Source organism: Magnolia sinica, chromosome 4 (assembly GCF_029962835.1).
Source record: "Magnolia sinica isolate HGM2019 chromosome 4, MsV1, whole genome shotgun sequence".
Classification (NCBI taxonomy): domain Eukaryota; kingdom Viridiplantae; phylum Streptophyta; class Magnoliopsida; order Magnoliales; family Magnoliaceae; genus Magnolia; species Magnolia sinica.
Window position 1 is genome coordinate 1978490 of NC_080576.1, and position 27598 is coordinate 2006087.

Below are 27598 nucleotides of genomic sequence, written 5' to 3' on the forward strand. Positions count from 1 at the left end.
GTGGGTCCCATGGTTCAGCAATCCAAGACCAATTGGGTCTTCCGAGTCCCACTGTGATCTGTCCAATATGGCAATATTGACCTTTCAATTTGTAGACTATAGATAAACAAAGAAATACAACAGTCCATGTTCAACTGAATCTGAGGATTGCTCACCTGCGCACCTTCTTTTGTGAGCACCCATGCGCACCTTTGCACACGTGTCATGGGCACAGAATCTAAATGGTCCATGTGATGCGGCACCCCTTGAAACCTCACGTGCCCAACTTTCAGCCCGATACAAAACTCTGGTGGGCCATGGCAAGAGGAAACAGTTTCTTCCCTTGATTTGCATTTCTCTTTTGCTATGGCCACTAGAGTTTTGTATCGGGCTGAAAGTTGGGCCCATACGGTTTCAAGTGTTGCGGCTGAGGAAACAGTTTCTTCCCTTGATTTGCATTTCTCTTTGCTATGGCCACTAGAGTTTTGTATCGGGCTGAAAGTTGGGCCCATACAGTTTCAAGGGTTGCCGCATCACATGGACCATTTAGATTATGTGCCCATGACATGTGTGCAAAGGTGTGCACAGGTGCTCAAGTAAGAAGGCGTGCAGGTGAGCATTCCTCTCTCTCTCTCTCTCTCTCTCTCTCTGCGCGTGTACATTTTATATATATATATATATATATAGACACACACACACACACACGGTCCATCCAGTCGGGAATCTGGATAACCCAACTTTGGTCCCAATTGTTCAGAAGTGAAACCAATGTATGCGAGGCAAAGATGTGGGTAATGTACCATACAATTCCTCTAGAATGACCTATGTCAAGAAGATTCAACACAGCACAACAACAACTTCGTACCATAAGAAGAAAAACCACCTTTTGGAGAAAAGTAAACTTACCTCAAAAAATAAGGATTAAAACCTTCCCAGGCAGCGCAATCTCCTTCGGATTTTGTGTCTGAAGGATTAAAGGCAGCACCTAACATTTTCTCATATGATTGAATCACTGACCAATACAGGTTATAAATTAAAGGGTTCCTAAGAAATGGTCTAATAATTCTTCCAAGCTCCACAAGACCAGATAATAGAGGCTTATGAATCTCGGTTTTAATTGGGGACTCACAATCGCCGGGGATAGGGCACCGGAGGGCATAAAGGCCCAGCAAACTCGCATACAGCGATAAAAATGCATCTTTATGGTTACCTATTCCACCAATCCAACCAACCCCGCCCTCGGTTTCGATATAGTCATTGGCGAATAGTATCAACTGGTTAAGAAATCTCATTCTCCATTTCTGTACAAAGATTAGAATGTCCGGTTTGTTGAGACTCTTTTCGGATGATCCATCAGTCCACGACTTGGAAAGTGAAATCTTCTCCATGTGAAAACAACAGATTTGACAAATCAACAGTCTTTCTTCATGGTGATTGTCGATCTCCTTGTCAAATACCCGTCGAACCAGATCCCCTCTAGCTATCATGTAACTCGCAGTATTGAAAACCCATCTTGAAAGATAATCAAAGTAGTCAAGCCAGTGACCAAAGATTGAAGACAGGAATTCGAAGCTGGATTCTATCACTTTCTCCACTTGGGTCGGAACGATATCAGCACCGTGGCTTCTTGCAGATCCTTTGGAACCAAAACACCTTTGAACATCCATAGCAAGTCTTTGTCTGAGCCCAACATCCTCATCCTCTAACAGCTTAATACATGTGAACCAAAAATCTAGTATTTGGCGAGCATACAAATTGACTGCTTTTGATGGCTCAAAATGGGATATCTTCTTATCATCTTCAAAGATACTGAGTCCTTCAGATGAGATTTGGCTATTAGATACAAGAGACCTGATCAAGACAGCTTCTTCCAGCAGACCAGATGCTACAATGGATTCTGCAGCTGCCTTTCGCATGTTCACAGGCTCAGAGGATGCACTGTTTTGCTTGATTAGGCCAATGAACAAATCAATGCATTCGTAGATGTCGGCCCACCTTTCCAATCCACCGAGCCCACTAGAATCAACAGCTGTGTCACCTCTCACATTTGGACGATCAAGAAGTACCAAACTCGTATATAAATTAGCAAACCATTTTACACATATCCCCATGCAGCAGAGGAGAGTTTCGCGGGCCTTTATATGCGTTGCAACCTTGTTCAAGGAAATTAGCTTACCCCAAAAGCGAAACACGGAATTACAGTCCATACTGCCAATGTAGATCACGTCTTTGCCTTGAAGATTGCTTGGTTTCTGATACTGTAGCAAGTTCCAAGAGAAGAGGATCCTAAGAATGTAATAAGAACATTTAGGGTTCTCCTCAATAGCTAAGAGCTGCATCAGTGTAGGTTGCAGAGTGGTCTTAGCCCACATGTGAATAATGTCAGCATCATTTCCAGATTGGTGGTCATTTCCATCGCATTCAGTTGATTTAAGGAACCGAAGCAACCATTTCAATGTGGCAAGTCGAATTTCATATGAAGCATCAGAAAGGCAGAACACCAATCTTTCCTGAAGTCCAACAACAGAACACTCGGATTCAGGCATGCTTGACAAATTTAAAGCAGGTCGGATATGAGCCTGCAACAGTAAACCTTCTCCAGCTGTTTCTGGAGATCCACTGAACATGCAATTGAAATAGGAAGCAGCTGCCTGCCTGCGAAGTTCCACCTTCGTTGGATCGTAGAATACTGCCTGACAAGAAACGTCTATGTCCAAGCATTGAGATGATAACTCCTGCAGCAGGCATCGGACGGTCGTAACATGTCTGCCACTCTCACATGTTCTTGTGATACTGAGCATGTGATCCAATACCTGTAAATACGAGCAATTGAGGGTGGGACAAGGGCATGATTTGGGGCTGCCAATCCATGAACATTTCATTAGTACCTTGGTCAATTCCCCAATAATCCATTCTTTCTTGGAGACATCAGCCAAGTTCCTGCAGTTGATATCGAGAAGCACACATAACTGCAATAATATTCCATGAATGGAGTTGAAAGAAGCCAAGCGAGGCATTTCGTTGTCAACACCATTGCTCATTTCAGCCGAGCTAAAAGAAATAGAGCTACTGGCTTCCTGACTTGCCATCTGATTCCTTCCATGAGGCAACCGGCAAGCAATAAAGTGTAGAACAGTCTGCAGTTTCTCATTAGATACCAAACCCGTTAGAGCTCTCGATGCAAGAACACGAACCCGGAGATTACTTTGAGTTGCACATCTGGTAATGAAGGGCATGAATACAAAGGGATCCAAAGCATCTGCTGTTTCACTACTGATTGTGGAAGGCTTGAGTCTGGATAAAAGAATTAGCACAGGGCATAGGCTTGGATGCACAACTTTCGCCATGTTAGATTCTGAATGATGTGAGCATCCATCCCCAAGAGATTCAGTTGCAATCTTCAGTTCGCTGGACAGGAAAGGATGCAACGCTGGATACCTTCGAGCAAGAAACTATGGTTAGAAGAGCATCGAATTCAAAGTTCAAAACCATGATTTCCATGTTAAACTGTTGCTATCTACCCAACTGATACACAGGCAAGAGGTGTTAGGCACAGCAACCAGAGACAATTTCACGAGATCCATGCAGATGTGGTAGTACTGAGAGACAGATATAGTCTTCTAAATAATATTTCCAATAAGTATGATTTATAGGAAAAATAAACCAGGTCTAGTAGTCCAAAGACTACTGAAATGAATTTGTGGTCTCCCAGTTGGGTCGTTTGTGAGGATGAGTAGAACTGTTCAAGGTCCCACAACAGTTGAGCCTTGGCTGAAGTATGGCTTGCTATGAACAACCAGCCATTCAATCTATGGACAGTTAAGATCAGAGGATAGTCAATGGTTTGCATTCAAGAACATTTTCAGAATGGTTAGTATTATTTGGCAGAAAGGGGACAGTCAACCTATCCAGTTTACATTTCAAAAAAAGTTAAAATTTGACCAATCCAATCTGCGGCTCACCTCTTGCAGTGGATCTTAAACCAAACGAAATGGACCAACTAGAGGAATTAGTTAAGATTGTTGACCAAGAAGTATCCCAAAATGACCATTTTTATACCTCGGGTCGATAATTCATGAGAGCCCTCTAGAGTTTTATGCAATCACCGCGTGCCAATCAAACTGAAGGGGAAATTTTATAGGATAGCTAATAGCCAAAGAACAGCCATGCTTTGTGGGATAGAATGTTGAGAAGGTAAAGAACAACTACATGATGAGTGTAGTGATGCAAGCCCATGACCCACCACAGGGCTCAACATGTGCTGATTTTAGACTGTTCATTTATAGATTTGGAGCCTAAATATCAAGATTTGCAAATTGGACTTGGAAAAGGCTTACGATCACGTGGACTGGACCTTCTTGGACCAAATGCTTGATCGAATGGGATTCGGTTACATATGGAGAGCTTGGATTAAATCTTGCATTATGTTGCCAAAGTTCTGTACTCTCATTAATGGATCATCGTTTGGGTATTTCTGGTCCTCCAAGGGCCTTCGTCAGGGAGACCCTCTATCGCCTTTTCTTTTTTGTTTTGGTTACAAATGCTCTCAGTGGCATGCTTTCGATAGGACAGCAGTTAGGTCTCTTCAGGGGAGAATCGATTCCAAATTTCAACATCCTGATCTCTCATTTGCAGTTTGCAGATGATATTTTCATGTTCTGTAAAGCTGACAAAAATCAGGTGGCTCTCCTAAGCATAACGATTTCTTGGTTTCAAGTGGTTTTAGGTATGAAAATCAATCTTTCCAAGACTGAATTCTTTGGTATCAACCTGGAATCTGAGGTTTGAATTCTCTAGTTGAATCTTTCGGGTGGAAGGTATGCATGCTTCCTACACTGTACTCGGGCCTGCCCCTTTGTATAGGTAAGCCTCCCTTAGCTTTGTGGGATAAAATCATAGAAAGAATGGAATGGAAACCCTCAGCTTGGAAGCTTAATCTCCTATCGTTGGGTGGGAGACTAAATCTTATCAAGGCTTCCCTTTCTAACCTTCCGGTCTATTTCCTCTCGTTATTCAGATGCCTGAAATCTGTGATTTCGAAGATAGATAAGCTTAGAAGGAATTTTCTTTGGCAAGGTGGCTCTAGCAGAGGAAAATTTCCTCTGTTGAAGTGGAAAGAGGTTTGTTGTTCTTACAAGAACGGAGGGGCATCTGGAAAAAAAAAAAAAAAGAACAGAGGGGCCAACATTAAAGATCTTCTGTTTAATGAGGCTTTTTTGGGTAAATGGGTTTGGAGATTTGGGCGTGAGGAAGATTGTCTTTGGTGTCAGATCGTTGCAGCGAAACATGGTGTATCCACTACTGATTGGTGGACCAAATATTCCTCCCTCTATCGTGCCTCTTTCCTATGGAAATGAATCGCCAAGTCCGCCTCGCCTATGTTTGACAGAATCTCCTTCTCCTTGGGTAGAGGAGGAAATATTAGATTCTGGTTAGACATCTGGATCGGCAGTCGTTCTCTTGATGAATCTTTTCCCACCCTTTTCGTTATCTTTGTTGATCCTAATGCCCTTGTTATAGATTGCTTCAACCCTTTTGGGAGTGGAGGGTCTTGGTTTCCTCTACCCACGGAGAAAACTCTCAGATTTTGAATTTCAGGAATTTACTACACTTTTTATCTTTATTGCAGGGTGCCCCCCTTCCTCTCCCGTTTAAGCCAAAAGACTCCATTTGTTGGTCGTTGTTGCCTTCGGGTCAGTTCTCTAAGAAGTCCCTCCACAAGTCCTTGTCTGCATCCTCTTTATTCTCCCCTTGTCACATCAGCTTTATTTGGTTCTACGGGGTTCCGCTGAAGGTGGCTGGCTGCTTTTGGCTGGCTCACGGGAAGAAAAAGAATTCTGACCATCGAGAATCTCAGGAAGCGTGGTATGCAGATTCCGAATGGGTACCCTTTGTGTCTCAAAGCAGAAGAATCGATGGATCATCTCCTGTTACATTGCTCTTTCTAGTCCGATATATGGTGGAGCGTCCTCGAGTAGGCATTCCAAAATTTTCTGAGTTTTTTAAGAGAAGAAGTTTGATAATAAAATTATTTCTCCCTCTCTACTCCATTATTCTTGTGGGTGTACTCTTATCCATTTCTTTGTTATTTCGGTGTCGAGATCTTATTGACTCGATAACCAAGCTGCGGTATTTTGGTATCAAAGTGGGTGATCGTTGGAGAACTGCTGACTCTACATCATCTCATAATGGTTTTCAAGGGGCCAGAGGGTGACACGACGAGTTTGTACAAGTAATCCAATTGATCAACACACTCACGGAGCAGATAGATCAACTCACACATACGTCAGGCAATCTCGCTAATCAAGTGGGGGAACTCCGACGTGATTCCCAAATACCAAAATTGGAGCATGCGAACACGTAGGGAAAGATCACCACCAAGGTCCAAACCAACAGCGGGCAGCCCCGAGTAATAAGGACACCAATGATTGAATCCTTTGGTTATTGGAACATAACAAAGAACCCGGAATTGAAGTATGAATTTCGAAAACGACAAAAAGATTCACGGAGTCAAAACATTTGAAGTGATCAATACATTAATGATGGGCCTACACTTGAGTTTACCAATGGATCAATTGATAGATCCAACAATGGTAGTAGTCACATTGATAGACATGCACATAAGTCTCGACACTCAAATTGAAGCGTCTTTACAAAAGATAATTGCGGCACAAAAAATGGGACAAATGTTTCAGGATCCACAAAGAACTTTAAAGTTACAACAAACAAATTAGCACCCACAAAAGCACAAACGAAAAGGACATCATTTACAGTGGACTCCAACAAAAGTTATGCCGCACCAACGCTTATGGTTCCACCACCAGCTTCTACAAAAATAGAAGAAGATTTGTTGTAGAGGTGGTACAAGTCCAAAATATGAGACTGGTTTCCAACTCACAAGTTCTTTCAAAGCTGAGGAGAATTGACGGAGGCCGACCTAGGACACGACCCACCGTGGGGCCCAACATGTGTTGATTTTGGATTGTTTATTTATAGATTTAGAGCCTAAATATCAAGATTTGCAATTTATTATTAGCAAAAATATGGGGGCTAATTTAAATATGTAATTGAAGATAGGGAAAGATGTGATTGAAGATATAAGGGCTAATTGAAATTTTGATTGAAGATTATTTCCTAGATTTGCTTTTACCATTATTACCATTTTACCATCTTAGGTAGATTGGATTGATTTGAAATTAATTATGTTTTATTTACAATCAAGGTCTTAATTTTTCGGAATTCATTTATCCCAGGACGAGGTGGTGGATGTTTTAGCCTCTGCTTTCAAGGGTGTCGTGCGGGTTCCCTCCCATCCTCATACCTGGGTCTTCCGCTTTGTATAGGTAAGCCTACCCTGCATCTTTAAGATAAGGTCCTGGAAAGGACGGGGAGAACGTTCACTGTAGAAAAACAATCTCCAAGTCAATTTTGTTTAAGATTGATAGACTCCAAAGGAATTTCCTTTAGCAGGGATGATCTCAATCTAGGAAGTTTCCCCTATTGAGGTGGGAAGATGTAACACCCCGAACTTTTCAATACCGAGTATTGAAAGTCCTCAAGTGTTACCGTAAATTTAACCTACTAGCTAACCTAACCTTACATCCGTCCTCCAACGTGAATCTGACTGATTAAGAATGATCTTCATCCATAAATCAAGTCATCTGACCGCTGATCATGCGGTCTGATATACATACCTTCCCTTGACTAAATCGGTGAACAACTCTTTATCCATAATGATTTGAATGTAAGTTCTTTTACAAGGATTGTTTAGAAATGGGCATAGAACCACATAGAACCATTAGATTTCACAAAAATCCTAGATCAACAATAATTACGAAAATGCCATTAACCTAGACCCCTGAATTCTAGATCACATAGTTCCCATGATCCGTTTCATGTAAAATTTATAGCAGGCCTAATTATCATAAATTAACCATACACGTCAAATTTCAGCCCTTAGATCATAGTAAATCAGCTACTTGACCTCTACACCCGTTCGTACACTTATCAAATCAAGATTCTGATCCGTCTATCTTATTCACACCATATGAATATGCTTAACCCACCATTAGAATCAGAATCTGAGAAACTTTCACGTGTAAGAAAGTCACTCGAATCAAACGTTATATAAGCCCTACCCCTAATCACTCCAGAAACCTATTTTATGTCCACCCATTCACAAAACTGACCATAAATCCACCCATATGTATGGTTAGAGTGTTAACCATAAAGCTTCCTTATTTTTAACAAGTCACCTAACCATCCATCAGGTTTGAATCCGCCAAATGGGCCATCCGAATATCAGGATAAATCGGTCATTGTGAAGATCTTCGGGTTTAAGTCCCAACTACCTAGTAACTTGTCAATCGGAGGTGTATAAATGTTATTTTGAATTACGGAGTGTGTAGGCCACTAAAGAAGCATCTTGGACATCCTAAAGAGATCGGGGCCCAAATTGGACCGATGAAAAGAGCATGAAAAACGGGGGATACCCGCCAACTTTCAGGGCATTTGGATAATACACTCTGATATAATAGGCATTGGAAGATGATTAGAAAATGGATGGCGAGTTCGTAAATAGTGAATGCCACTACATGCCACCATTGATGCTTGATCAGATAGTATGGCCCACCCGATCAACAGATCTGCCCCATTTTTGGACCTTAATCCTAACAGGGCATATTAAAAGCAATGAACAGAGCGGATCATACAACTACAAGTAGTAAAGTAGACTTCACACAAAATAACTCGATTCATTCAAATTTTCACAGCAAGCTACGTCTCTCGTGCATGGGTTTAACGATGAGTGTTGGTTGCTATTGGACACACCGTACGGCTTACTCGACTAACCAAATTGCCTCATATTTGACCCCGTGTCCTAACATAGCGATACAAAAGTAGTGAATGACATGGATTCTCTCAAAGGTCATCACAGGTGGACTCCCATCTATTTTGAACAATCCTTTCTGCATGTTGTAACAGACAACAGCGGACATAAAATTGGAAGGGACGGAATTATCACCAGTGGTGTAGCTCATCCAAAACTCGGATCCACCCCATATTTTGGCCCCTAGACTAGCATCACCTTACAAAATTGATGGAAGGAATGGATTTTCTAGAAACTAAAATAGTGGACCTCACCAATATGACCCCAACTCGAGACATTAGATCGGCCTGATCATCGGCCCAAGATCCCTTAAAAGAGCTCCCTAGAAGGATGGACAGAGTAAACTTCTCACATATATCACGATGGGCCCCACCTCATAGCCTAAATGCACAACAGAGATGTGCACTCGCCGTGCACCGAGTAGGGGACGCTCGGTCAGAGCATCTAACCCGTGTTCCTCAAAAAAAGAGAAACTTCTCTCTTCCTTTCGGCGCTGGCAGCGGACAGGCCATTGTCCGAGAACTTTGATCACCGTCTGGCCCTGTTAGGACAATCCAAGCCGTTCATCATGATGGGATGCTGAGACTGACCGGGACAACGTTGTTTTTGTAAATTCAGGCACATGCGTATGCACACAACATCAGGTGCAAGGAGAGTGTGGGCAGTTCAGAGTTTCCTAAAATGGAAACTGTAGCCAATCATTTCGTTGCCGAACCAACAACCCTCACAGCCAGCTTCCTTCAATGAACCCATCATAGCCATCCATTCCCCATAAGGTTTAGTGTTCCCTGACAAAGCAAAACCGAGGGCCGGTTTCGGTTTCTACCCGCGGTTTTGAGTGACGATTTCAGGCAGACTAAATCCTGACCGATCAACGTTGCTTTGCCCTGCCTATAAATTACTCTCTTGATTTCCGCATAGAGAGGAGAGAGAGAGAGAGAGAGAGAGAGAGAGAGAGAACCGAGAGGAAGGAGAGAGAGAACAAAGAGAGGGAGAGCAATGAGAGTATGGAGCCAAGCTCGGCCGGGTAAACAGCCCAAAAACTTCAGCCCTTTCTTTACTGTTTCTTTGTATTCATTTTCTTCTTCATTTTCATGAAGTTATGAGGCCTGTTATAAGCCACGTTGGGGCCAAAAATCCGACCATAGAGAAGCTTGAAAACAGGCTCGGTTTTGAGGATAAACATGGCCTAAATGCAGGCTCTGTTTGAAGCCAAGAATGGTTTGAGTGTGGGCTCTGTTTGAGGCCAAACAATGGCCTGTGAATGGAGCTGGAACTCAGTTAAAAAAAAAAAAAAAAACCAGCCTATAAACAGGCCCTGTTTGAGCTGACAAATAGCTGAGGGTTCAGCTCGAAAACAGAAACAGGGAACTGAAAAACGACCTACAACGTGAGCCACAAGATGGTCCGAAGGTTTGGTTTTCTTCAGGCCTGAGATCAGACCGTTTTTGGCCAAGAGCGGCCTCTAACTAGGCCACGAGTCCGACCCCCTGCTGGCGTGAGTAGCACCAAAACCAGGCCAGGAGAATGCCTTTCTGTTGTTGCAGGGAATGGGCGGAAGATCAGTTCGTGGGCCCTACACAGTTCGTGGGCCCCACCAAACGCAGGTGGGTTGTGCAAACGGTGGGTACCCACCATGAAGTATGTGTTCCGGCCATCCACTGTCTGGGCGGTGGGCCAACATGCCACGTAGCTGCAGCAGTTGCTACTGAACGGACCTCAGCAACTCGGTGGGTCCCACCTCTAATGTATGTGTTTCATCTATGACATCCGTCCATACAGACAGTGGAGCCCACCTGATACACAAAGTATATTGGCTAGTGTAACCCACGCACCAGCTATATAGCTGATGTATTTGACGTCAGCAAGTTGTGGTCCCACCACGAGGTATGTTTTTCATCCAAGCCGCCCGTCCGTTTGGTGAGCTCATCCGTAGGCTCGAGACAAATCCAACCCATCCATTATGTGTGTCCCACTAGGTTAAGGGGTCAAACCAAGTTTCAGGTGCATCCAAATCTTAGATGGACCCCAGCAAGTGCTTTTATATGCTTTAACATGTTTTCACAAGATTGTAGGTGAAGTGGGCCACCTGAGCTCTGTGTATGGCTGGTTTTTTGGGGCACCTCATATATAAAGGGGACCCATCAAATGGACAGTGTGGATTTGTCTCGAGCCTAAGGATGAGCTCACCAAATGAACGAGCGGCTTGGATGAAAAACATACCTCGTGGTGGGACCACAACTTGCTGACGTCAAATACATCAGCTATATAGCTGGTGCGTGGGTTACACTAGCCAATATACTTTGCGTATCAAGTGGGCTCCATTGTCTGTATGGACGGATGTCATAGATGAAACACATACATCAGAGGTGGGACCCACCGAGTTGCTGAGGTCCGTTCAGCAGCAATTGCTGCAGCTACGTGGCATGTTGGCCCACCGCCCAGACAGTGGACGGCCGGAACAACACATACTTCATGGTGGGTACCCACCGTTTGCACAGCCCACCTGCGTTTGGTGGGGCCCACGAACTGTGCAGGGCCCACAGACTGATCTTCCGCCCATCCCCTGCAACAGTAGAAAGGCATTCTCCTGGCCTGGTTTTGGTGCTACTCACGCCAGCAAGGGGCCGGACTCGTGGCCTAGTTAGAGGCCGCTCTTGGCCAAAAACGATCTGATCTCAGGCCTGAAGAAAACCAAACCTTCGGACCATCTTGTGGCTCACGTTGTAGGTCGTTTTTCAGTTCCCTATTTCTGTTTTCGAGCTGAACTCTCACCTATTTGTCAGCTCAAACAGGGCCCGTTTATAGGCTGTTTTTTTTTTTTTTTTTTTTTTTTACTGAGTTCCAACTCCATTCACAGGCCATTGTTTGGCCTCAAACAAAGCCCACACTCAAACCATGCTTGGCTTCAAACAGAGCCTACATTCAGGCCATGTTTATCCTCAAAACAGAGCCTGTTTTCAAGCTTCTATGGTCGGATTTTTGGCCCCAACGTGGCTTATAACAAGCCTCATAACTTCATGAAAATGAAGAAGAAAATGAATACAAAGAAACAGTAAAGAAAGGGCTAAAGTTTTTGGGCTGTTTACCTGGCCGAGCTTGGCTTCATAATCTCATTGCTCTCCCTCTCTTTGTTTTCTCTCTCTCTCTCTCTCTCTCTCTCTCTCTCTCTCTCTCTCTCTGTGGAAATCAAGAGAGTATTGGTGCTTATTTATAGGCAGGGCAAGGCAACGTTGATCGGTCAGGATTTAGTCTGCCTAAAATCGTCAATCAAAACCGCGGGTAGAAACCGAAACCGGCCCCCGGTTTTGCTTTGTCAGGGAACCCTAAACCTCATGGGGAATGGATGGCTATGATGGGTTCATTGAAGGAAGCCGGCTGTGAGGGTTGCTGGTTCGGCAGCGAAATGATTGGCTACAATTTCCATTTTAGGAAACTCTGAACTGCCCACTCTCCTTGCACCTGATGTTGTGTGCATACGCATGTGCCTAAATTTACAAAAACAACGTTGTCCCGGTCAGTTTCGACATCCCATCACGATGGACGGCTTGGATTGTCCTAACAGGCCCGGACGGTGGGCCACTGATCAAAGTTCTCGGACGATGGCCTGTCCGTTGCCAACGCCGAAAGGAATAGAGAAGTTTCTCTTTTTTTGAGGAACACGGGTCAGAGGCTCTAACCGAGCATCCCCTACTCGGTGCACGGTGAGTGCACATCTCTGTTGTGCATTCAGGCTGTGAGGTGGGGCCCATCGTGATGCATGTGAGAAGTCTACTTCGTCCATCCTTCTAGGGAGCTCTTTCAAGGGATCTTGGGCCGATGATCAGGCCGATCTAATGTCTAGGTGGGGCCCATAACTCGAGTTGGGGTCATATTGGTGAGGTCCACTATTTTAGTTTCTAGAAAATCCATTCCTTCCATCAGTTTTGTAAGGTGGTGCTAGGCTAGGGGCCAAAATATGGGGTGGATCCGAGTTTTGGATGAGCTACACCACTGGTGATAATTCCGTCCCTTCCAATTTTACGTCCGCTGTTGTCCGTTACAACATATAGAAAGGATTGTTCAAAATAGATGGGAGTCCACCTGTGATGACCTTTGAGAGAATCCATGCCATTCACCACTTTTGTATCGCTATGTTAGGACACGGGGTCAAATATGAGGCAATTTGGTTAGTCGAGTAAGCCGTACGGTGTATCCAATAGCAACCAACACTCATCGTTAAACCCATGCACGAGAGACGTAGCTTGCTGTGAAAATTTGAATGAATCGAGTTATTTTGTGTGAAGTCCACTTTACTACTTGTAGTTGTATGATCCGCTCTGTTCATTGCGTTTAACATGCCCTATTAGGATTAGGGTCCAAAAATGGGACAGATCTGTTGATCGGGTGGGCCATACTATCCGATCAAGCATCAATGGTGGCATGTAGTAGCATTCACTATTTACGAACTCGCCATCCATTTTCTAATCATCTTCCAATGTCTGTTATATCAGATTGTATTGTCCAAATGCCCTTAAAGTTGGCGGGTATCCCCTGTTTTTCATGCTCTTTTCATTGGTCCAATTTGGGCCCCGATCTCCCTAGGATGTCCAAGATGCTCCTTTAGTGGCCTACACACTCCATAATTCAAAATAACATTTATACACCTCCGATTGACAAGTTACCAGGTAGTTGGGACTTAAACCCGAAGATCTTCACAATGACCGATTCATCCTGATATTCGGATGGCCCATTTGGCGGATCCAAACCTGATGGATGGTTAGGTAACTTGTTAAAAAAAAGGAAGCTTTATGGTTAACACCCTAACCATGCATATGGGTGGATGTGTGGTCAGTTTTGTGAATGGGTGGGCATAAAATAGGTTTCTGGAGTGATTAGGGGTCGGGCTTATATAATGTAGGATTCGAGTGACTTTCTTACACGTGAAAGTTTCTCAGATTCTGATTCTAATGGTAGGTTAAGCATATTCATATGGTGTGAATAAGATAGACGAATCAGAATCTTGATCTGATAAGTGTACAAACGGATGTAGAGGTCAAGTAGCTGATTTACTATGATCGAAGGGCTGAAATTTGACGTGTATAGTTAATTTATGATAATTAGGTCTGCTATAAAATTTTACATGAAACGGATCATGGGAACTATGTGATCTAGAATTCAGGAGTCTAGGTTAATGGCATTTTCGTAATTATTGTTGATCTAGGATTTTTGTGAAATCTAATGGTTCTATGTGGTTCTATGCCCATTTCTAAACAATCCTTAGAAAAGAACTTACATTCAAATCATTATGGATAAAGAATTGTTCACCGATTTAGTCAAGGGAATGTATGTATGTCAGACCACATGATCAGCGGTCAGATGACTTGATTTATGGATGAAGATCATTCTTAATCAGTCAAATTCATGTTGGAGGACGAATGTAAGGTTAGGTTAGCTAGTAGGTTAAATTAACGGTAACACTCAAGGACTTTTAATACTCGGTATTGAAAAGTTCGGGGTGTTACAATCTATCCCCCCTAAAGGGAATCTTGTCCTCAAGATTCAGCACAATCTATCTTACGATGGCCGTATGCATCCGCTTGTTTTCTGCATTAAGGTTATTTGTATAAGTGCTCATAACTCACTACTAAAACAAGAGTCATTGCGACGTACCCCCCTTAAAGATTTCAAATTTCCAATGTTCAAGCTAACACAAATAGATGGTCGTATTAGGTTTGAGCCTGATACATTGATCATTTGTCTGCGCAGGATAAAGGATTTTGGTATCCATTTATAATCCTGTTAAATCTCGATCCTTTACTTGATCAGAGCATTGGAGTCATTGAGATTTGTTGGACTTAGAATTTGGGTCAAACCATGTAAACTTCATTTAAATATGGTTCCATCAACTCGTGATCCCGATTATTCTGGACCCCTGAATGGCCTGTAATCTTGTATTCTCATAAAGGACAAGTCTAGGTGGCCCTTTACGCTTCCGCTGCGCCACTCCGATCATCTAAGCTTAATGCAAAAAATTTCAGGATCGGGGTCTTCTACGTGAAATCTAAGTTTTTACTAAATCTATTCTAGGATTTCATTTCTAGTTCCAATATGCTTACGCTAAGATTGAAAATCTAACAAAAAAATTTATAACTTTGCCTCTAGTCAATTCTAAGTACGGAAAATTTTGAGAGATACCATCTCTAGTTGAAGAGATGTATTTATGAGTTCGATTTATCATTCCTACGTATGATTCTTGAGCTTATGGGGTTTTAAGTTTGTCCTAAGGTACAATATGGTGGGCAGGGAATTTCCTACAATGCCAAGTCTGTTTCATTTACTAAATGTTGTGACAATGTTCATTCTATCTAAGGAAAATTTTGGAGAGGTACGAACTTCTAGGTTCCTAAAGAACATTCTTTAGGAGTCGAGTCCAGGGAAGGTTCTCGTCAGGTCCTATTTATATTATAGTGTGTATTTGTTCTCCCAAGATACCTATGTTTAGTTTCTAATTTCAATCAACTAATCTGAAAAATTCAAGGGAACCTATGTTCATTTCTAAGTCTTACAATCATTCAGACAAGTCCACATGGAGCTTAAAATATCAAGTTTCCACGTCCTCAATTTCTCCTAGGAGATTTCACCTAAGTTCAAATAGTTGTTCTAATAATTTCTAAGGGGACCTAAGTTTGGGTTTCTATATTCACAATCATTCTTCTAAATCTAAGGGAAGTTCACCTAAGTTCAAATTTCTAGTTTCAAACATCCTAACTTGAGACATTTAAAGTTTGTATAAGGTCATTTCCCCAGGCCAAGTTTGTCCAAACTATGCTCTGATACCAACTTGTAACACCCCGTGTTTTCAGGACCCGAATATATGACTCGTTTCCCGAAAACCCGAGTGTTAACCTTAAAAGATGGTCAAATTCGAGTATATATATATATATATATATATTTTTTCCCTTCATTCTTTATCAGAGTAAGCAGATGAGCGTAGAGTGAACAAACCAACATAGGGGAAATTTCATTATCATTCAAATATACAAGCAGCCCATAATGACTTATACAAACCAATGTCTCAACATTAACGATTACAAGATTTGCATACATAAGAAATAACAGAAAGCATATAGATGTAAGCCGCATGACCACACATCTCCTCTTAGAAATATAGTCGTGCATCCATGACACCTGCACAGCTCCTCATCAAGCCTGAACATATACATCATCTGGGCCTCCTGTTTTACCTGTACGGTTGTATATTTGATGGATGAGTGGCCAGCTCAGTGTGAATTCCCTCAGGTGGCCCACGTCACCTACAATCTTGTGAAAACATGTTAAACCGTATAAAAGCACTTGCTGGGGTCCATCTAAGATTTGGATGCACCTGAAACTTGGTTTGACCCCTTAACCTAGTGGGACACACATAATGGATGGGTTGGATTTGTGAACCACAACTTGGTGGGCCCAACAAATGATTATGAATGCTTTAAATTATAGTATCTGTTATCATAATTAAATCCACTACTAATACTTGATAGATATTATTATTATCATTTGTATTACGATAATAATTACGGTCATTAAACACAACTAACCATCAGCAGATTATCCATGCTAATAGTAGTGTTTACAAACAAATTTGTCATTATTACATATTAATCATTTAATTATCATTATTAGGTACAATCGTTAATAGTAGATCATAGCATTACTAGCATTATAATGATTAATAAATTGGCTAACATTAATTATAACACTAGTGTTAACCATTACTTTTCAATTAATAAATTAATATGGTAATCTATCATATGTCAACTACAATCCAAATCCTAAAAGAAATTTATCATAGGCCTAAACTCAAGGGTGAACCCTAGACAATCCAAACCCCAGGTTATAATCTCAACCATAAATAGTATGTAGGACTTGATCTAACCATACAACTTACAATTCCTGATAGAATCCAAAGGGCGTGCGCTCTTCCTAATAACATTGGAAGGCGAGTCGTCAAATAAGGTGATGATTCTTCCCCTTGAGCTTTCCATCTTCTCATTAGCTTAAGTTATAGTTTTTTTTATAAAAATTTATAGTTGATATCTCCATTCGATAATCACATATGTTAACTGTTGGAATTGAATTGCTATATTACATGCTTGATGTTCATCCTATATATTTGTTCATGAATTATTTGTGGATTGCTTATGGACTTTAAACTAGTACATTAGTGGGAAACCCCCACCTATAAATGTACACCCATACTTAGGATGTAACTCGATTGATGGTGGTTACAATGGACCTTCGATCTAGTGGTTATTGAGTGGTGGTCTAGATGGATCATTGATGTGGGCCTACCATCCAGGGTTGTTGTGTCCAATGGTTTTTAAGGATGGTCTTTATCGTATAGTTTTGATAGTCGTCCTATGCGACATATTTTGATACCCGCCCTACATGGTTTTGTTTTGATGTTTTCCCTATATGGGTTCTATGTTTTATACAGTGCAACCATGCAATGGTAAGCCCCATATATTATAATATGATTGGCCACTAGTCGATGAGTTTCCATTAAACATCCTAAGATGGTAGTCTCATGGGCCGGGGATGGTGGTAATGGGACACTATACCCGAGCCGTCGGCCTACGCTGGGCTCTGAGCTCCCTGTAGTGACCTTGAGCTTACCTAAATTGGCTGATTGTAACTGGACTAATAACGGTTTGGCTAATCATGCATCCATAGCATGTTGGCGATGACGGGTGGCTAATCTGGATGCTGTAGCACATGCCCTTAGGATCTTCGAGGTATCGTTTCACTAGCTCCCAGACCACCAACTATCGACCCCTATCCAACTGTATGATTTTCCCAGGTCGATGATTTGCATGGGTGACGAGCCCAAGTCCGGCTGGATGTGCATCCCCAGGCCGATGTGCATTCATGCATCCATGCATTTAAAAAGATTGCATCATGTATTGTTTTGATTGCTTTGTTGTTTTATAACTATGCTTACCTAATGCGGCGGTGTGTAATCTTGAGGGGAATTCACACTGAGCTGGCCACTCATCCATCAAATATACAACCGTACAGGTAAAACAGGTGGCCCAGATGATGTATATGTTCAGGCTTGATGAGGAGCTGTGCAGGCACGACTGTATTTCTAAGAGGAGCTGTGTGGTCGTGCGGCTTACATTTATATGCTTTTTGTTATTTCTTATGTATGCAAATCTTGTAATCGTTAATATTGAGACATTGGTTTGTATAAGTCATTATGGGCTGCTTGTATATTCGAATGATAATGAAATTTCCCCTATGTTGGTTTGTTCACTCTACGCTCATCTGCTTACTCTAATAAAGAATGAAGGGAATATATATATATATATATATATATATATATATATATATATATATATATATATATATATATATATATATATACACACTCAAATTTGACCATCCTTTAAGGTTAACACTCGGGTTTTCGGGAAACGAGTCATATACTCGGGTCCTGAAAACACGGGGTGTTACAGAAGAGGTTTGTAAGCCTATCTAGGAAGAAGGTGCAAGTATTAAATGTCTAGACTTGGTCAATTCTGCATTAATAGGTAAGTGGGCTTAGCATTTTAACTCCAGGGAGGTTCCTCTGTGGAAATCGGTTATTCTGCCCAAGTATGGTGTCGATTAAAGTGGTTGGAGGACTAAAAAGTCCCCCCTACATAAAGCGTCCAACCTTTGGAAGGAGATTGATAAGGTGGTTGATCAGTTTTTTTGTAACCTTTCCTTCTCAATGGGCAATGGTAAAAGAATTAGATTCTGGTTCCGCCCCTTCTGTGGTCCCCATCCCCTTAGATCATCCTTTCCAACCTTGGCCAGGATTAGCTCTTCCTTGGACATCTCAGTGGTAAATTGTTATTCGATGCATGGCTCTGTTGGAGTGTGGTCCCCTACTTTTTGTAGAAACCTAAGGGAGAATGAATTAGAGGAGTTCATTGCCCACCTTTCACGTCTGTAGGGCTTCGTGGTAGACACTGTAGCCGAGGATTCTATCATGTGGAGCCACGGCAAGTCCAGCGCCTTCTCTTTGAAGTCCTACTACAGTATCCTCGCGTCCCCGAAAGTTCAAGCCTCTCCCAATTGCACTGCCTTAGTGTGATCCCTACAACTATACACGAGCCAAGCTAGCTCGAAAAGCTCGCTTGATCTAGCTCGGTTTGACTTGGCTTTTATATATATATATATATATATATAGAGAGAGAGAGAGAGAGAGAGAGAGAGGAATGCTCACCTGCGCACCTTTGCAAACGTGTCATGGGCACAGAATATGAACGGTCCACGTGATGCAGCACCCCTTGAAACCCTATGGGCCCAACTTTCAACCCGATACAAAACTCTGGTGGGCCATGACAAAAGGAAACAGTTTCCTCCCTTGATTTGCATTTCTCTTTGCAATGGCCACCAAAGTTTTGTATCGGGCTAAAAGTTGGGCCCATAGGGTTTCAAGGGGTGCCACATCACGTGGACCGTTCAGATTATGTGCCCATGACACATGTACAAAGGTGCGCACGTAAGAAGGTGCACAGGTGAGGATTCCTCTCTCTCTCTCTCTTAAAAAAAAAACTAAAGGCCCTACCCTATCCGTCCCTTTCTTTACCTTTCCCTTTACAAACCCAACCCGCCACGCCCGCCCGAACTCCTCTCTCTCTCTCTCTCTCTCTCTCTCTCTCTCTCTCTCTCTCTCTCAATAGCAAGGCACCTTTAAATCTAATCTTTAATAATTATTTTTTACTTATGTAATTGTTTAAAAATAGGAAAACCCTAAATCCCAAAATTGATATTTGGAGTTTCGAATCTATGATGTGCAAATTGAAAATTTTAGGGGTCGAGTTGGGGCTACGAGCTCAAATAGTAAGCTTGAGGGAGAGCTCGAGCTCAAGGGGAGCACGAACGAGTCAAGACAAGCTCCAATGGTAAGCTCGACCTCGAGGAGAGCACGGACGAGTCAAGCCAAGCTTGGCCCACCTCGACTTGACTAGGCTCGATGTACAGCCCTAGTGGTCCTACAGGACCCCTTTGAAAGTTGTAGCCTTTGCTTGACTGGCCAACAGGAATCGAATCCTCGCCCTAGATAACCTTCGGAAGAGAAACTTCATCCTTCCCAATGCCTATCCTCTATGCTTGGATGATGTGGAGTCAGTTGATCACCTTCTGCTTCACTGCTCCTTCTCTGAGCATATTTGGAGCGCCATACTACAGCAAGTTGATATTGCTTGGATAGTGCCTTACCGCATAGAAGGCCATTTGTGTTCTTGGGAAGTAGGGGGTGGTGGGAAACTTGGCAAAAAGAGATGGAAGATTGCAATCGTGGTTGCTTTCTGGGCCATCTATTTAGAAAGAAACAATCATTATTTGAGAACTTTTGTTCTATCAGTGGGGTCCTTTGTAACGTATTCCAGTGAATCAAGGAGTCGGTTCCTTGATTGTTTATATGGATGGGTCCAGAGCTCCGGGAGCTCTTTTGTTTGGGTTTTTCTTCTTCTTTTTTTTTCTGTTGTTTGGTCTATTCTTGTTTTTTGGCTTTGCCTTTTTCTGTTAATATACTTCTCATCTTTCAAAAAAAAAAAAACATTTGGAAGGATTCTAACTGAAGATTCATTTTGGGTCTGGGGGGAGGGGGTTAGGAGAGGAGGTAAGCATTCCAAAATTTTCAAAGCGTGGGTTTCTTAAGTTTTATAAGGGAAGAAGTTTGATATCAATAAAATTATTTCTCCCTCTCTACTTCATTATTCTTGTGGGTGTACCCTTGTCAATTTCTTACGATTCAGGTGTTGAGATCTCATTGACTCGACAACCAGGTTGCGCCAATGAACAGCAAGACGAGGAAGGATATAATTAGAAATGCACGCTTTTGAGATAACTTGGGTGTAGCACCAATAGGTAATAAGATGAGGGAAAGGAGACTTAGATGGTTTGGCCATGTGCAAGAGAGGCCAAGAACTGCATTGGTTAAACAGAGTGAGTTAGTTCAAGTGGAAGGCTTTACACGAGCAAGAGGAAGGCCCAAAAGGACGTGAGGGAGGTAGTAAGAAAAGACTTGATGACCTATGGTTTGACTGAGAAAATGGTCCTTGACAGAGTGGAATGGTGGAATAGCATCCCTATAGCCAACCCCAAATAGATGGGATAAAGCTTTAGATGTTGGTAGTGGTGGTGCTGCCGGTGATGAAATTTAGCAGTGGCGTTCATTTTATTCTAGGACAAAGAAAGAAAGAAAAACTAAGGCTTTGCCCTAATATTTAGAACTTGTTTGAAAGCCACTTAAAAATGAGTTCATCTCATTTTAGTTATTCATAATTATGTATTAGAGATCAATTTTTTGGTAGGGACTAAACATAATACCAACAATTGACAACTTGTATGATCTCTAATACATAATTTATGTTAACTAAAATGAGATGAATACTTTTTTAAGTGGCTACCAAACAGGCCCAAAGGCTTTGCCCTAACAATGTAATTTAAAGAAACTACAGTCTCTGTTGTAGTCTATGTAGCTTTGATGCAACAAAGAGTTCAGGTACAAGTTGTCTGACAAAGTTAACCTAAAAAGCCCAAAACACATCTATACGGTAACACCACTTATTTGGGTAGATGCCAAGTAACGAACTTCATTTGGCAATAAAGCAGGCAGTAAATAAATAAACAACAACATACCTATGGAAAAATTCGAGCCCAGTCAGTGCACGCCGTACCGATTCACGTTTTTGTACATTAAGGAATCCAATCATACGACGAACCAAAGCAGTGTATGCAAGGCAAGCACTGTTCCTCACCTCCCAGTAAGGAGAAGAGAATGAACGTATAGAAATAATCAATGCCTCAGCACAGAAGCCCGATGTATCCGTTGCCAGGTTCGTGTCATTAAAAGCGGCTCGAAGGGCATTGAATGCATGTACTGTAGGAATCACACCTTCATCTCGGATCTTTGAAGTCCTTCCATTCACATCCATTTCTCTTGATAAAACGCATATGGATTCTTGGTTTAGCTTTGTCGATGAATTCTTGCATGACAAATCACCATTCTGGTTATCAACTTTGGCTGGAATAGGCAAATACATGTTTGCAACGTCTATTAGCCAACGTAATGCCCGTGGCAGCAGTTTCTTGGGAATTCCTTCAGGCTCCGAAAGAAATAGAGCGATAAATGTAGCAGGAATTCCAGCACTTCTTCTCAACAAATCATCCACTGTTTGCCCAATTGCCACAGTTCTTTCCATCAGTTGTTCCATCCACGACTCTGTCATTTTGCAAAGTCTGAAATAGGACAAAACAAACCTAAGTGCTACGAAAATGATTGAATCATATCTTCAACCTTCTCACTAATCATAAAGCTGTCTACTCCCAAGTAAGCTTCTGGAGTAGCAACGATGTTCGTGTGGTTGAAAATGACCAAAAGCTAAATATTGTTTCATGATTAAGCCCCATAAAACATTTTCAAGCTGGTACGCCAGAAGGCATAGCAAGTCAAACACATGAATTTCCAATAAGGCCTGAAGGGACATACCTTGGATCATTTGAACAAAGGAGACGATTGCACAGAGCTGTAAAGCCGGCCCTCGTCTTATCAATGGCACCATTATGCTTCATTTTCAGAAGGACTTCCAAGAAGTGGTTCCCTATGGTTTCAAGTTGTTTCAAATCAAGCATTACATCGGTTGTTGCCTTCGGGTACTCATCAGTGGCCTCACAAAGGGGATCCCCAGGCTTGGATGAATCTGAACAATTGCCACTTGGCAACGGAATTTTCCTAGTGATGGTTCCCAAAAGAAGGCTCACCTGAAAACAAAGACATCATTCAGCTGTAAGTGAGTGTTCAAAGTATCGGTATCACTACAAGTTTCGTTGGCCAGGGATACGGAAACAATATCGATATTGCCGATAATATCGCTGATAACCGGAAATGCGGGAAAACATGGGGAAAAAGGTGGAATTTTCAGCGAAACTTCAGGAGATGTTAAAATGTACATATTTGCATATTTAGAAAAAATAATAATAATAATAACAATAATACAAAAAGAATGCATACATAACAAGTTTCCATTTAATGGGGCTTTAAAAGCATGTGTTGTTGTAAGAAATCAGTCCAACCATCCCATCTGGCCTATTTAACCATCCAACCTTCCATCCAAACATCCATCGATATTGCAAAATATCAACAACACATGATATTTCACCAAGAAATCATCAATAATTGGAAAGGAAATGAAAGATTGTGGTCTCAATATCACGCATGTTGCGATATTGATAATATCAAGATATTATCAATGACAAATTGAACACTACATAAAACCATGTACCCATGGAAAAAAAAATTTGAAATATTTTTTTTCTAATAAACAAAATTTTGATGATATCAATACGTTGGCGATATTATTGAAATATCATCGATACACTTATGAGACAAGCATTACCTAGAATTTACATTGTCAAAAATATTGGCAATACATTGGCGATATTGATGCATTAGCAATACAAGCGACACCTAGAATTTACATAGTTGAAAATATTGGCGATTACATTAGTGATATTGATACGTTGGCAATACTTAGCGATACATTACTAATACCTGGAATTTCTGATACTACCAACATTATCGGTATCGCTACAAGTGTTATCGGTATCGCTGAGCTGGAGATAAAAATAATATTGGAGATATTTCGATAATATCGGAGATAATTCAAACACTAGCTGTAAGTGTAACATTTCAACCCAGAAAAACACGCTAAGATATCTGAATTGCCCATACATGCAAAGTTCATCTGTGTTTTAGAGAGATACATGTCTGCCAGTCATCAATGTATCAGTGTAGTTGCCAATTTCAGTGAAGGAAACAGCCATACACCAAAACTGTAGAAACATGCTGAATTTGGGCTGAAAACTGCCTGAAAACAAAGAATTCAGTAACCAGAAAATAGAAATAAGTTTTTACCTCTTTCATAGCAAGCCAGCAGCCAACCATAACAACTTGTTCAGTAGGTCTAACATTGTCTTCAAGTTTCGAATTTTTGACCTGCAGTTCAGATGAGGAATCAGACGGATCCATCCCAACCGGTACATCTGATAGGAAAGCATCATCAACTATATCATCCATGTCCTCAGGAAGATGCCATGCATCTGCCGAAACCACCCAGAGCGCCAATGAAGTGATTCGCATAATCAGCTCAAGGAGCTTCTCTAATGCATGCCTCATCTCAGAACTACTAGACAAAATTATATCAGAATCCCAATCTAATTCCTCAAAAGTATACCGGAGAGTAAGCAAAACTCCATGAACAAAGCTGTTCTTGCATGCTTCAGAAAGATCTCTTTCTCCCTCCTCGACAACAACACGCAACCAATCGACCAGAGAGAGTATATACTCTATTACAGGGGCCCTAAATTTATCAATTTGAGACTTTCCATTTGCTGGTGAAGATTGAGGATGAGAACAAAAAACATTGACAGAAGCACCAACAACCCACCCAAGCTCCAAGACATACTTCCTAAATATAAGTCGTAATGTCAACGCTCCAGCATCACTCTCTCTAACACGAGGACTGCATACCAGCCGCTTGGCCCAGGTAATCACATCCTTTACTGCAACATCACTTGCAATGCCAGGAAGTGGGGTAGGGAAATGCAAAAGAATGCGAAAAGAACTTTCTCTCAGTCTATCCCAACTATCAATTATTGAACAAACAAGTGACAGTGTAGAATCTGGTAAGGTAAAGCCTTCAGTATAAGGGTAGAGACAGCTGGTAGGAGAAACAGAACAAGAATTTCCCAGAGGAAGAGGTATTATAGGCCAGACATTGATCATTATTAGGATGAGTTCCATGGCCATGATTTTCCTCTCATATGGAGCAGAAGGATAGCACGAGAAAAGAAGAAAGCAACTCAACCACTTCATAAAACAGAAAAGATCCTCCGATCTCTGCACTGCCAGTTTCTTGGTGGTGTTATCAATACCATCTTCATTGCTTCCATTACGAGCAAGCGGCTTCCAACAGCCTTGTTTCAACTGTCTTTCCAATGCTGTCCGAACACGAGAGAAGAATTTTCTAAACAAGCTGGTCCACTTCATCTGAAAAGCCGTCGAGCAACAGCGCATGTTCAAGGGCACCGCCTCTTTCATCAAGCTGAGTTCCAGAGGGGAAGGAAGGCTAGCCATCTTGGGATTTATAAACAATGACTCTGCAGCATCTATACGGAGAGTGTCATCAACATGGGTCAATGCCAGCACCAGCCACTCCACAAGGATTTTGACATTTATCCCCTTAACACAGACAAGGGCAAAAGCATCAGAACTTTTCTCATGCAGATTGTTCTCTTCTTGAAGCATCAAAGAGCCGTGGTACCAATCAATGTCCCCTTCAATCAAAGCAAGCAAACGAGATACTTTAAGCAAAGAAACCAATGCAGCCACACGCTGGTCAACTGTTAGATCCATGTTAGCACCAGCAAGCTCAGGGTAACTAATTTCACTCTCTTCTCCACTTTGTCCAACGGAGATAAATGCGAGCATGGGAAATATGCTGTCCACATCCACCTCAAGCATGACTGGGAGAGCATATGTGTTCAAGTTGGAACGGAGCTTCGGCAGCCCAGAAACAAGCCCATGTAAAATAGGAGCCAAGCACAGCTCCCTGAAAACTATATATCCTTTCTCAATACCATTGCTGCTCCAACATTCATCCCTCAAGCACTCTAGGAAGCATTTCAAGAACGATGTGGTAGAACAGCAAATGTCATCGTCAATGTAGGCATGCATCGTCTCAAGCAAAAGGTTCGGCCTCATATCTAAAACAGTCTTTGCACCCAACCGCTTGGTAAGAGAAGCTAATGGAACGTATCTACCCTTGCAACGTGCACCTAAACGCAGGAGCTCCGAAGCAGTCTTCTGCAGGAAAGACTTGGTTTTGTTGCTGCCCTCGATAGACCGAAGAGTGGAATGAATATCTAAGAGGAGATCGAAGATGAGATGTACTTGCTTGACAGTCTGATTCAGTGGGTCTTCCAAGTTATTCCATATTATTCTCAATATGCGGCCCACCATCTCTTCAGGAAAGGGATCATAATTCCCTGAAAGATTGGTAAGCTTTGCCAATAGCGAGGTTTTTATCTGTTGCAAACAGATCTGGGTCACAGTCAGTGCATGAAAATTGAAATGGCTATCAATTGGATTCTCGCAGAAGTTACAAAGCTCGGGCAAAATCCCATTGAATAGTATGGTCCAGATAGAACTACTCTGTGACATGTGAAAATCAAAACCTTCCGAACCAGCGGTTGATTCAACAAAACAAGTGTTGAGAACTGCTCTGGGAACAGCTGTAAGTATCCCTCTCAGAAAGCAAAGACGGCTCAAATCTGAGAAATCCCCAATATCCGAATAAAAATCCCCTTTAAACAGCATCTTTGAACCCGAGTCCTCAAATTCACCTTCACCGCATATGCTGTAACTGCAGCCCGGTCGACCAAAAAGACCTTCAACTATAAAAACAGCAAGCTCTTGATTACTCAAATATGCCTGAAGAGCTGCACAAAAGCTTACACCCGCAGCCACCAAACAATCCCTTGTGAAGGACGACGATTTCAACACACTTAAAATGTCTCCAACAACAATCCCCAAAATGTCCGAATCTTTGGGAATCAAGTAATCCCGACAGTCCTTCAAATGGATGAATTTTGAAGGGAATTTCTGAAGCAAGTAATACAAGCAAGATAGAGCCTCTTGGCATTGCTCCATAAAGGCAGGCGAAGGTCGGGACCCACCATCAATCTCCAAAACCACTGCCCGCACGCCAAAAGCTATATCCAGAGCTACTGAAACTGAGCACTCCTCAATGGCCTCCACCAAAAAGCCCAGCTTGGGGTAGCTCAACAACGACAGCGCCGCGCGAGAAACCGAAAATTTTTTTCCTTTCCTCCCTTTAACACCATATTCATCACACAGCGACTGGAAACAGCTCCCGATCACAGCTCGAAAACCACAGTTCTTCACGAGAGCTGAAATCAAAGTCCGGTGCAGTGGGAGCGAGTTCTCAAGGAACAGAATCTCCACATACAACCGAACCGCCGTGTTCCACACGGCTTCCCCAACGTCAGTGCTGCCAAGCAAGCTGCTGAAACCCGATGCGACTTCCTTCACGGCTGTGACTTGAGAGTAAGTGGAGCTGAGAGAAATCAGCTCCCGCAATTCGGCAAAGAAATCCGGGGAAGAGATTCCACAAGGCATGAGATTTAGGGTATCAACGTAGGATTGGGGAAATACGACAGCGCTGTATGTATAACGGTGGCGGTGCTGCAGAGCCCGCCATTTCGCCGACATCGCTGCTTCGACAGAAGCCGGGAATGCGTGCCTTTCGATCGGATTTCGCTGGTGTTGGTTGAGAAATCTAAGGTATGGGGAAGTATTTTTTTTCTGCTTGCTGTAAGAACATGAGAAAAAACAGAAAATCTGTGTTTGAATTTTCACCTGGTAGGAAGAAGCTGCTGGATGTTTTGAGATCTCTAGCGAGGGATTTTCTTTTTATTCAAGTGCATGACTGGAATCCATTCAAGGAGATTTCCCTTTTCCCTCCAATTAAGTGTTTGCTGTGGAAGCGTACAAGCAGAAATCTAGTTCAGAACGTAAACAGGAGCGCGTGTTAGGGTTTTACATGATACGTGGTTCCGCCGCTCTGCACTGGCGCGCGGATTGCTCTTACATTCGTAGGCTATGTGGGGCCCGCC

General features: G+C 42.2%; 1 protein-coding gene across 1 annotated transcript; it reads right to left on the reverse strand.

Annotated features, from left to right (window-relative positions):
- Positions 1–767: 767 nt before the first annotated feature.
- Positions 768–27563, reverse strand: LOC131242120 (uncharacterized). The gene is made up of 4 exons (XM_058240545.1): positions 23817–27563; positions 22392–22663; positions 21542–22141; positions 768–3417 (listed from the first exon to the last, which is right to left on the reverse strand). Exons 1-4 carry the CDS (start codon positions 27192–27194, stop codon positions 882–884), a joined length of 6786 nt encoding a protein of 2261 aa, XP_058096528.1. The 5' UTR covers positions 27195–27563; the 3' UTR covers positions 768–881.
- Between the last annotated feature and the right edge of the window lie 35 nt (positions 27564–27598).